Source organism: Cebidichthys violaceus, unplaced genomic scaffold (assembly GCF_023349555.1).
Source record: "Cebidichthys violaceus isolate CVI_PGR_0920_01 unplaced genomic scaffold, fCebVio1.0.p SCAF_10, whole genome shotgun sequence".
In the NCBI taxonomy this organism is placed as follows: Eukaryota; Metazoa; Chordata; class Actinopteri; order Perciformes; family Stichaeidae; genus Cebidichthys; species Cebidichthys violaceus.
In genome coordinates, this window is record NW_027176263.1 from 4,087,599 (window position 1) to 4,100,808 (window position 13,210).

Sequence of the window (13,210 nt, forward strand, 5' to 3'; positions counted from 1 at the left end):
ATTGATTCAGTAAACAAGTCAAACATGCACCCTTTAATTATGTCACCTACTGTAGCACCCAGTGTTTCTTTCCTGCCACTCTTTGTTGTATCTTGAATTTTTCCACTGAATCAAACAGCTGTCACAACGTTGCCAGAAATGACACCTTGAATACAAAGACTTCCTTTCTCGTCATGAAATGACTACAATTTGTGAAACAACATGCTGTGACTCTTTCAGATAAGGAGTGAGTGGCATCTGTTGCAACTGAAGTTAGAGTACAGCAAGTCTGTGTATGTTTTAACGGTTAGGACTACAACTGTGCAGTTCAGAAAGAATCTCCATCTTTATGATTAATAAATGTATTATGTAGTATGTTTACTCCTAAGTCTTATGTTCCAATTGCTCTACTTTTACATACATTTTGAAGTTAGATAAATTAATAAGACTGTACTGCAGTCTGACTCTTTTACTGATTTCAGTCTGTCTATTTCTTTTGCCACAGCAATCAGGAAAAGAGGAATCTTTGTTTTTCCATAAATAGGCCCACTGTAGTCTGACTCAGGTCAGCCGCTGTGATGAACCGACTCGTAGTTAAGTCATGCACTCATAGTTATTTATACTCTAGCTACATTTAGAGTTTGGATGCACACAGCTGGTCAGCAGGTTTTTGTGAATACCAAAGCGCAATACTTAGGGTGACACAAGTTTATTTCTGGTGCCATTTGAAAATACTCAAGTTTAGACATCTTATAGAAAAGTAAAGAAGTATAAAGACAAAATGTAAAGCTACAGCACAAACATATCAAGGCAATCACAGGAAACTAGAAGAAAAACAGAAAACCCAAACGGATCATATCAGGCTGAGAGCACGGGCAAGAACTTTATCAATATAGCAGCTTGAAACGTTGAAGAGGAAGTGAGAGATATAATTATATACAAAGAAAAAGTCCAGTAAAGGAAACTGCACAACAGAAAAAAAAATCTGAATGTGACTAAATGTGGGGCACATTTACTGTACGATTACCCAGCAGTTCTGTCTGTGCTTCTCTATGTTTCTTTTCCAGCCTCCTCTGTTTGAATTTAAAGAGATGAGTTTTGCTGCAGTGAGTCCAAGATCATTTGTAACTTTGGTATTTTCACCAGAACTATCAAACTACTTCTTTATATTCTTTACTATGATGGTTAGAGACATCAGCTGAGCAGTATCTGTAACTAATAATACCACACAGAAGAGGAAGCTGGCTGATCACACACAGTTGTCACACACCCAACAGCACAACTTCCTGCTTGTGTGTGTGTGTGTGTGTGTTTGTGTGTGTGTGTGTGTGTGTGTGTGTGGGTGAGAGAGAGAGAGAGAGAGAGAGAGAGAGAGAGAGAGAGAGAGAGAGAGAGTAGGTGGTTTGGGTGGGAAACTGTTTTGACAGTCACTGAACAAGTGACGAAATTACCAGTACCAAAGATCATGGAGCCGCAACTGATCAGAGAGGGATACTTGGTGAAAAAGGTAAGAAAAAATACAAGAAAACACGATCCACCTTGCATTGCATCCGTAGTGCTGGAACATGTTTTTTTTACAAGTCTAACATAACATAACAAAAGTGTTTGTTAAAGGAGTAGAACTGCAGAATGTAGGAGATTTGACAAGAAGAGAGGAGATCTGCAGTGTCTGAGTTAATGTCAGTTCATGGTTAGCCCAGAAGCAGCCGTCACACAAACTGTGACAGACACAAATAAATAAACATCTCAAAAATATCTGGAAACAGTGTTGGTAAAGAGGAATGTTTGTCCAAGTCAAACCAGCACCGAGAGCAACGGACGTACATTTCACTCAAAAGTTGCGGGTTAAAACCCCATTACACACTTCTGTGCTGTAGTTGCAACCAAAACCCAAGTTCCTGCTTCTGTCCAGAAGAGAAAACATATAATGTGTTCTGTAGTTTGTGTTTGACCATTTGTCAATCATAAACATGTTTTTTTAACTTGGAGTGAAAACCTAAGAATGCAATGACCTGAAACTGTCTTTGCAATATATCATGGATATATTTTGAAATCCGCAAAAACGACAAAATGATTTCCTACTGCTTTCAGTGACAATGGTAGCCAGATATATAAACAATGTGTCTGCACAAAACTATTACATAAGCCATTTCCCTCATGAAAGAGGAATTAATCCACAAACAGAAAGTGTATTGAGTATGTGTTTCTTTCACACTTTCACTTTTTTTTTAGAATGAGCCAGGTGTGACTTTTTGTCTTCTACAGACCTAACATGCCAATAGAAGGAACATTTATAAACAATATTTTGATGAATTGCTTTAGGTTGTTCAGTGTTATTGCTGTTTTTATTTAGTTTACATTTGGTGGTAGGTAACTTTATTATCCTTTAAGTTATTTTTGTTTTGTCCTATGTTGTGAAGCACTTTGAAAACTCTAGTCCCACAAACACCATCCTTACAACAATATATTTTGTGACCAGTTTTTACGTTTGTACTTTTTCCAAGGGGACAAAGCTTCTTGGGCGTTGAGAGACGTTGAGAGACATTGAGAGACGTAATAAATTATTATTGGTTTTGTTGTAATAACAGTAAGAAGAGTCCCGATTAGCGTTGATACCTGTGGGAGTGGAAATTAGGTTTATGCACAAGTGCACATTTTAATGACATACACAAGGCTTTATAAATCTGTTTTGCATAAACAGAGTGTTAGTATTAAAACCATACACAGTGCTACGTGAAAGAAAGTACTGTATGAATGGTGCATGATACACACAGTGGACATTAATAACAAAATTGAGGATATGTTTCACAGCAGAAATATTTGGGAAGACTTTGTTTCAAACATCAGTTATGTGACTTTAAAACTTGTAATTCGTCATGCCTTGCTGAAAAAAGTCACAAAGGGAGTGAAGGGAGCAGAGGATACTGAAGAGTTTGTGAAATATAACATGACTAAAAACAAACCCAATTGTTCAAGAGAGAGGTTGCCAAAGCCACTAATTTATTTTCCCTTTACGTATTAGCAAAACTCCCATCTGTAGATTCATTTCTGCTTTTTTATGTGTTCACTCACACTTTCATTTTTTAAACCTGTAAGTTAATCTTTCACTTCATGTTACCAAACTCACTGTGTGAACTAAACACAAGGCAAAATGTATATTTACAGAGGGAAATTCCTGTCATAATAAAAATGTACTTTTCATATTACGTCATCTGAACAAAAAGTTTACTCTTCTGGCGATATCAAACTGACAGACATAAGTACCTTTAGTGATAAAAAGGAGGTGTTAAAATAAGAATAAATATTCAGTTAATGCACAAAATGCTTTTGGTAACCACTACATCATCGAATACTTTCACACTTCTGCTCAAGGCTGCCTGTTCTCAACTGTCTTATTGATCCTCAGGGTACAGTGCTAAACTCCTGGAAGGCAGTGTGGGCAGTGCTGTCAGAAGATGGGTTGGAATTCTATAAAAAGAAAACAGACCGCTCTCCGAAAGGAATGATCCCTCTGAAGGGAGCAGCGCTCATCAGTCCTTGCCAGGATTTTGGCAAGAGGACGGTAAGAAAATGTCTAGCTGTTGAAAAATCTAAACTAGCATTAGAAGAAGGATTAGAGATGTGAAACTTCGTATAGGATTAGTAACAGAGTTCAATACAACGATTGACAAAAAAATATTTAATTCATTTGAGACAGTTATGGTTTTTTTTCTCCAAAATAGCAGCTGTATTGGTTGTTGATTATCCTCATATTACAACTGACATATTATAACTGACTGACTAATAATGCTCCATTTAGCTGGTTTTCAAGATTACCACGGATAGGAAGCAGGATCACTTTTTCCAAGCCTCACATGTGGAGGAGAGAGAGTTTTGGGTCAAGGACATCAGGAGAGCGATTACCTGCCTGGAGGGGGGAAGAAAGTTTGCCAGGAAGTCCACAAGACGCTCCATTCGCCTGCCTGACAAAATCAACCTGACGTACGTGTTCGGAGAAATCTTCTCGGTGGTGGAAACAATTACTTGAAAAGACAAATAAAACTGATTCATTTCATTCTGAGGGTTGACCTTTGGCTAAGGCCCGCCCCCCTTGGTTAGACTACATTTGTTACACCTGTCAAGCTTTCTATTGTCCCACTCCACATAGTTTACAGTAATCACTCGAAATTGTTTACCCTTTGGGAAACAATGGGTCTTTGATTTTAGAAGAGGCAGACATAAGCAGGCTTCTTGCTGTTGATTATTGATTTGCTGGCTGAAATTATAACCGCTGCCGGCAGATTGTACAGTTAACTCTATATCTAAGAACTTGTTGAAAATTCTGTGGCTTGCAAGAAACCTGTAAATGGGTCTTCAATATGCACTTACTGTAACGACTGAAGCTTAGATCCAGACAAAAAGTTTTGCATCAAGAACATCATACGTTCTGTTATTTCATTTTAGCATTACCTGGTTTATGGATTAGTTTATTCTGGGAAGCACAGAGGTTAGATGTATGCTTTAATAATATGTTTCACTTTTAAAGCTGCACAAGAAAAGGCTTTGAGGATGAGCTTAGGATTCGATAAAATATTGAGCGATAAAATAACATCCAAGACCAGTGGACAGAGTGGATGTGTCGCTCCTATAGACTGTAGGTGCTAACTTTACTGCATAAAATAATATAAAGGTAAAGATATGCTTCTTGTCCTTGGACTAATGTTACTGTTACTACTATAGGTAGTTAGTTAGGTTTTGGAAATACTCACAAAAAGTTTTTGTTTACCACCAATCGCTCTCACAAGCCTGAACACCGGATGTGGAGAAAATGTGGTGCTTGACAGGACTGCCTTTAGTGAACAGATAAATGCATGTGCATAGTGATGATAGTACGGCAAGACATGTTGACAATGTCCACATTGTGTTTTCTCAGAGAACTGTACACACTGATGAAAGACCAAGACGATGGTGTAAAAGAGTTAAAACTGGAGCAGGAGAATCGAGTCTTCAACCACTGCTTCACCGGTACTGTTGTCTTGGTTTTTTAGATGTAACAGGTGTGGAAGAATTTTTTATTTATTTTTTTAACTTTCTAATGGCCTCGCCATTTTCGCTTCTTTCTTATTTTTTCCCAGGTGCAACAGCGGTAGAGTGGCTGATTTCCAAGGAGAAAGCGAGAAACAGGCCTGAGGCCCTCATGCTAGCAACAGGGCTTCTGAATGAGGGTTTTCTCCAGCCTGCGGGTGACCTGTCAAAGGAGGGAGCAGAGAGTGGAGAGCAAACAGCCTTTTTAGATGAGACAATTGCTCTTTATTACTTTGTAAGTTTGAAAAGTTACAATTGAACAATCAACATATTTAATTGATAAGGTTGGGGATGACTAAACATGATATCTGTGACTGTGTATGATGTGCATTGAGACAGGCAGACAGTGGGTTCTTCTGCGAAGGCTACTCCAGTGATGAAGATGTGCTTCTGAAGGAAGAATTCAGAGGAAACATCATAAAACAGGGCTGCTTACTGAAACAGGTGAGTCAGAATGCGAGCAAAAGCGTCACAGTGATTTTGTTCCCCTGCATGCATTTATGATTCTAATTTACACTGTGTTAATAAGTAGAAGAATATCTTGATAAGAAGCCAGGTTCTGTGTTGTACAGCTACGAAACACCACACCCTTTAAATGAGCTCTCACATTCATGCACACGTGCAGATGAAAATAAGCTCTGGTGCAAAGTGGGAACATCTTTTGTTATAACGATTAGGCAGCTAATTTGTCACATTCACTGAAAGAGGAAGTCTCCTATTTGCACAATGCCACATTTGCTGTTTAGTAATGTTAAAGAAATCTGTAAAAGCATGTTGTGTTATTTTATCACAGGGACATAAGAGAAAAAACTGGAAGGTGCGAAAGTTCGTACTGAGAGACGACCCTGCTTTTATGCATTATTACGATCCTACAAAGGTAAACATACTGACTTGTACTAGCTGAAATAAGAAAGAACAAAGAATGTGAGTTTTTTCTACTCATATTCTCCTACTTTGTGGCTTAATTTGTCTCTTTTCTTTGTGTCAGGGTGATGATCCTCTGGGCTCGATCCATCTCCGTGGGTCTGTAGTTACAGCTGTGGAGTATGTGCCTGATGGTGAGTGGGACCACTGTCACAGGAAACACATGCCCTATTGCTTCCCCACTGAGACCAGGAACTTTAATTGGTGTTTACTGTCAGTAGTTTCTCATCGACTAATCCCTTTTAACTCCTTTTCCTCATCTTTTACCGGTTTCAGCCAAAAAGTATGACATTGACGGCAACCTCTTTGAGATCATCACCTCAGATGAGACTCACTACTTCCTCCAAGCTGCTACAGTGGAAGAAAGAAAGGAGTGGATCAAAGCAATACAGGCAGTGTCGAAAAGTGGAAAATAACAGGAGCAGTGGTAAAGCCCCGGTTGAACCTATTGATTGTAAAATGTCACGTTTGAAATGTCTCTAATTGCATAAAAGTGTGTCAGCAACGTTTGCATGTGTAAGTAAACTGAATTAGAGCTGTGTCATTCCAGAGTAACTGGCATGTTGCACTCTATACACTATCAAACTAATGTTATGTTGTTTTTGTACACGTATCAAGTTAAAAATAAATAAAGGTTACAACAGTTAAATTTAACGGTGTAGTTTTTTTTATCACCAATGCCTAACTACTATGTCTTTAAATCACGAACACTTTACTTTACAGCACAGGAAAAACATGGTAATACGGAGTAATATCTTGATACTTACTACTTGAAACACTAAAAAAAATGTATAACAGTAATTATGGTGTAATTATGTTTTGTACTATTATTACCTTAACCTTTTTTACATTACTATTACAGAAATGACTATACTACCCAGTAGTACTGAAGCTATTACTCCTCATTACCTTATGAGGGCTACTGTTATATATTTTGATGTCCCTAAGAAGACTGCTCATTGTAGTGTCTAAAAACACACTAAATTGCATAATCCCTGCATCTGTGAATTGATGATATATAATATGCTGAATGCTGTGGTTTATTTGCTAAGTAGGCTAATGTTACTTTATTTTTCATAGAAGGCACTAAGGCAGCTACTTTAGGGGAAGGCTGAAAGTCAGAAACTTAGACACGCTGTTTGAATATAATATCTGGTAAGAAAGAATGGTTACAAGTGTTTTTGGTTGGAGGCTTACTAATCTGCCCAATGTGGTTTTTCAGATTTCCTCCTTGTTCACTTGTCTTTCAAAAGTTTGAGATAGTTTGAGCTATCATACACACACACTTGGTTCCTGAGTGTGAACTAAGTCTGAATCATATTCCGCCCTCACACTTCAGTGTCACTTTGTGGCTTACAGGCCTACTGCATCTGTGAGAGAATTTATCAGTGGCAAAAATGACTGGCTTCAGCTGCAGTATGACTACATAAAAAAAGAAAAAAAAACTTCTGTCTATTTATTGTGAAGGTATTTAAAGAATAACGTCCTATTTGTTACAACTTTGGCCCCTTTGACCATCAATTATGTAGTTAATATTATTATATTTACCAAATGATTTTCTGAGATCTGGGGACATGAAAAATAAGTCTGACAGGGCAAGAAATAAACTCCTATTGGGTTTCAAACAGTCCCCCAGGCTAGCCAAACATTTGGAGGAAACAACAATGCCAAATGGTAGAATTATCTCCTAAATCATCACAGTTTACAGATCAATCCCCTTCATTATTTTTGGACGGTGCGAGCACCTGGTTACATTTCTATTTTCAGTTTTATTAGTATTCATAAGAAGACCGAAAAGAAGATCAGTCTACCAATGTGACAATGAAAAAAAATATTTGTTCAGAAATGATTGCCATTTGCATTAAAAAAACATACTTTGTGGCTGCCTGCATGTGAGTGTGTGTGTTTTACTATTTTAACACAGGAGGGCACTATAAATCAACCGAACCTTTCTGTGTCTTATTGCAAAGTGGAATCTTGCTTTCAATGAATGATGGTCAATTTATCTTGCAAAACATGACACACACACACACACACACACACACACACACACACACACACACACACACACACACACACACGCACACACGCACCTACACACACAGACTTACACACAATGACGTACGTATTAAAATGTACAACATAAGAAGTTTTTTTTGTACAAGAAGTATTTCTTATATCATGCCATATGAAATATTTTGAGCCAGCTCTTAGCTTTGAGTGCAGAGGATAGAGAGAACCCTAACGCATAAACAGGATGTGTTCAGTCTTCTTTTGACTTTGTCTACATTTGTGTTTTCCTGTCCAGCAACTTTACATGTATTTACATACCCCTCGTGACCTAAGACTTTTGCATTGTGCTGTATAGTTACATAAAGCCTTTTCACTTTCGATTATGAGTGAAAAATTTGAAGTGAATTCAACAGGAGGGAACAAACAAATCAACTTTAAGCATATGTCACCTCTCAGTCAAACTTCTTCTCTGTTTAAGCACCTTGTGCGTTATCTTCCTTTTCATTGCAGATCATGGACAAGCTAAATTCAGAGCAGGAACAACTCTGTAAGTGGCTTTCAGGTGACCCAGATTACATCCTTAAGCAGTGCAGGAATATTTCATCTATGAATGAGTTTCTCGAGTTACAAAATCAAACCAGTGCATTCGACAAGACGAGGGTGCTATCTCTGTTCCCCAGCACCAGTTTCTTCCCGAGCAAGTTAATGAAAGCAGAGACCGTCCAACCAAGCACCCTAAAAAAAATGATTTGCTCTGTTACTGTGTGCGTGTTAGCCTTTGCACTGATGTTTATTAAATTCCATCGTTGTCAGTCATCAGATCAGTCTCGTTTGTGTCCACAGAAATTCACATGAAACATACATTCATATTTTAAATCCTACTTCTTTTAGTTTTTGTGATTTTGAATGACATTCTCTCATAACACTTTTGTATTTCTTTTATCATTTTCATTTCAGCTTGCCAGCAGATCCCTTTACTTTCTCATTACATTTTGATATGTCAACTTTTATGAAGGGTTAATATTAATTATTTAATAGCTTAAAATGCTTGTGTGTCTTTCGCTTTCTAAAAAGTTCTCATGTCTGCAGTTAGAAATATTAAGTCATTAATAAAGTGTCTTGAGTTTCTCAAATTTTTAATTAGCCACCAGCTTGTCACTAAACTACAATTATAAATGCAAACACGTCATTAGTAAAATAATTATTGTAATCAACACATTTTGCAGTTTTAAATGTAAATAGGTTGTTTATCAAGTGATATTGTTGACAATGTCCAAAAAACACATTTACGTGTTTATTTTAATACATGGTCTATTTGAATCTTAAGATTTCTCCTAATGTCTCATTTGCATATTTAAACATTTCAGAAAACTTGTAGTTAAAAAAATAGTTATTTAATGTAAGTAATGAACTGATAAAGTCTCATGAAAATATCTGTCAGTTACCTTATTTTATCTTACTACCCTTTAGCGTCATTATAACTTGAAAAATGGCATACAATATTAACCATTTAAAATTACAGAAACTGACTGTTTGGTCTAAATTATTATTTACCAAAGAATCCAGTTTGATTTAAGTGTTTCAGGAGTTTCCATTAAAAATATATAGTTGTAGTTGTGGTATAAGTACCACAAGGTGGTGCTATCTCATAGAAAATGTGTTCCCTTCATGCCTAACTTTTCACCCAATGTCATTAAAGTCTGTTGTGTTTAAGATATACTGGCAACAAACAAACAAACAGAACCAAGTGGCCTACATCTACTTCATTTACTTGTCTGTAAAAAAAACATTTGTGAGTATGTACTTTTATTTGTGTCTTTATTTGCATGTGGTGCAAAGCGTCTGACTGTGTGACTTTGTGAAATCTGCTACATCAGGCCGCAATCAGGATGCAAATATATATTATTTTTTCACACTGACAATTTTTCAGACAACAGAAAAACAAGAACATTCTGCCTTGCAGCTGGAAAATTATGTTTAAATATTGACACAATTCTGCAAGAATCAAGCTTTGCCTTCATTGTAAAAAAAAGTTTTAGTAGTAACATCAGACCTAATGGCATAGTGAGCTGGCAGAAAGCAGAGTCATCATACATACTGATATTACTAATATCTAGTGTGAGGGGGTGCTCTTGTGCTGTCTGTGGTGTTCTGGGACACAGAGGCCTTTTCTTTCTCCACCTGTAAGAGATCATTTGTTGTTCTCCGTCTTAGTGAGATTACTGTGGTGGGTTAGTTGTCACTGCTTCTAGCTGCCATGTTAAAAAGGCCAGCACCACTACAGCAGGACTTGTTTTTCTTTTTAATTCCAAAAATGAACAGTTCAAACGCTTACCTTCTAAAAAAGAGCTGCAGAGCATCCAGAACATTTGTTTGCACCCTAGGGTGGTGGATGACTGCTGCGACGCCTTCGCTCATAATTGACATTTCATTACAGGTTTTTCCTCAATTATTTTCAGCCATTTTATGAAAGCAGATCTGTAATCTCAGAACTCTACACACAAATCCAAAAATGCACACACAACGCAAAACTCCACAAATCTGCAAAATTAAACTGCATTTAAAACAAAGTTGTTTCTTCTCAAAATTTATTTTTTTTGTACAAATGAAACACACATACACACACCATCATGTGAATAGACATTTCTAAGAACAAATTGAAGAGAGATATAAGGGAGGACTAAATGTCCATGTGGTAAATGTGGGCGTGGTCTTTACTCAGTTGCAGGGGAGAGATGTGTAGCTGTAAGTTTTTGCTGTTTATCCTTCGTTATCCTTAAGTTTTAGTAAAATTGTACCACCAATCAGAATATAGTAGATGCTATTATACCCTGAGTGGCAATCACAGTACATTTGACTTCACAATTTCAGGGGCTATATGCTCACACAAACTGATGATCAATCTGAAACAGCTAGTGAGTGAAAATGTAATGTAACAGTTATCAGTCTTAGTTGACGTACATGTGGCTCTGTAAAAGCTAGTGCATGCATGTTCATGCACACCGTTGCAATATTAGCTGAACACAGTTAAATGACTTGTACTGTAGCATGTTGTTGCACTTTCCAGTTAGATCTGGTAAAGAGTTGTGAACAGATCAAAGAAAGAAAGAAAGACAAAAATGAAACGTTACATCGAATAGTCCCTGTTCAAAACCTCTCTTTCTGATCAAATAGAAAGAGATGTGGGTCCCACCAAACTTGGAAGATAACAAACAAATAATTCAATAGAGACGTCATGCAAGAGTAGTCACCAGCAGTGGTGGTGGTGGCAGATCAAAGCAGAGCACCAGAAAACAGTAGCTCTTTCATGTGTAAAACACTGATCTTGGAGCAGAAAGAAACATCCCAAGGAGTATGAGGCAGAGAGTTTTGTATTTTAATGTACAGGCACCGATGTTCAACAACAGATGTTATAATGAATCAAATAAAATGTGACTAATGATTTCTGAAACAATGTGACTGTATCTCTTTTATTTAAAGAAGAATGCAATGTTTTTCATTATAATGTTCAACTTGATCACTGATTAGGAACTTTCGCAAATTAAGTTGATGAAAACTTTATGAAGCTACAATACAGTTCAATATGTACCGAGTATGTGTAAGCAGGCTAATGTTTATACAAATGGATTTAATGTATTTTTAAAGTCGGCTAACAAACAAAGTGTGATAAGACAGAGGGAGAAGGAGCAGGATCTAGAAATTGGAAAAATATTGTAAATCGACAGACAGAAACAGGAAAACACTCTTTTCTCAAGTCCATGCTTATGTGGACTCTTTTGAAAATATTAGTTGTTCTCTCTTTTGGCACTCCAAACATTATGCCCCACACTCCAGCACTAAAAATCTGAGAGGAACAAATTTGAAATGTGATGTTGCAATGTGGGAAAAATGTTCCTTTTAAAAATGTTTGTCCAGGCCAAGTTGTCTACTTTCATGTCCAACTATTACCATTTGTCTCCATGCAGCATTGACTTATCATGTGCTTTTCTTAACAGGTACTTATTGTATAACTGTCAATGACAATCATATTTGTGTAGTTGTTTGTCAACAGAAGCAGGAAGAAGATATTTCAAATAGAACACTTCTATGGAAGCATCAAATAAGTGATCACAGAATCAAAGGTTTAACCCTGCTGACACGAAGCAGAGTTATCAGTCATCTTTTTCAAAACGGTCCATCCATTAAGCGACAAGACTGGAAGATAGTGGCGGTGCACAATTTTTTACGTTTTCCAACTGCTATTAAACTAAATTGGAGTCAGCAGACCACTTTAATATTGTTCAGTGTACAATTTAAAATACTCTCAGATGGAACCCTGTTTGGCAGGCAAACAACTTTTTTAAAGTTTATCTCACATGGATACGGCGTCAGTAACATCAGCCTCTGACTTACTCCTGAGTTTTGCCAAACTGTTATTTTGAGAGCTGTTTTTTGACCAGCATGGAACAAAGTTTATCTCACCTTTGACTGGAGACTCCCCAAGAAGAGTCTTTTATATGTGTCTGCTCTCAAATAACATTGGTTTTGAGATTGGATTAGTGGCCTGCTGTCAGATTGCAGTTCAGTTTCTGCCCAGGTGGAGTACTTCAAAGCTCCGCAGACTAAAAGCCATATCTTCCAGCAACTGTTCAACAGACACAGACTATGTCTGCAGATTGTAGCTGTCATCTATAAACAGCATTTATAATGAGTTCTGTATGTTCAAACGCTTGTTCTAGCTTCAAAGGTTCTGATGTCTGACTCCTCAGCTAACACATTATGTACTGAAGATGACATGTTTTTCTTCCTCTTGCCAAGATATATTCCAGGTACTTCATGATTTAGTAATTACAAAAATGACCATAAATATACAGAAAGACAACTAATTTTGTTGAAACCTAATCCACAAAAGCAAGTGCAAAAGGTCTTTTGTTGGATATAGGTCTAATGCCTTTAGAGGCCCTGCTGTAGGGGGGCACTGAAAGGGTTGATGAGTATAAAAAAAGGATGTGATTTTCATAAACTTAAACTTCATGGTCTGTTAAAAGTGGCCTGAATCCGCGTTAGAGCTACAGAAAAGAGTGTTCCTGCTGTGGGTTTTGGCATTGTGAGCTGCATTTTTTTCATTTTGATAAAAACAGGGAGAGACAAGGCAGACATCCACAGTCAAATCAGAGGGAGATGTGAGGGAGGGAGCATCTGGAGCAGTTCTTAAAAGGAAACAAGATAAATCCACTCTAAAGGTCAGTTT

The 13,210-nt window shown here is 37.2% G+C and overlaps 1 protein-coding gene across 1 annotated transcript; it reads left to right on the top strand.

Annotated features, from left to right (window-relative positions):
• Window positions 1-1,353: 1,353 nt before the first annotated feature.
• Window positions 1,354-6,621, top strand: plek (pleckstrin). Its single transcript, XM_068721294.1, has 9 exons — window positions 1,354-1,486; window positions 3,386-3,541; window positions 3,779-3,960; window positions 4,892-4,983; window positions 5,094-5,278; window positions 5,383-5,487; window positions 5,837-5,920; window positions 6,032-6,101; window positions 6,244-6,621. Exons 1-9 carry the CDS (start codon window positions 1,445-1,447, stop codon window positions 6,381-6,383), a joined length of 1,056 nt encoding a protein of 351 aa, XP_068577395.1. The 5' UTR covers window positions 1,354-1,444; the 3' UTR covers window positions 6,384-6,621.
• The last annotated feature ends 6,589 nt before the right edge of the window (window positions 6,622-13,210 follow it).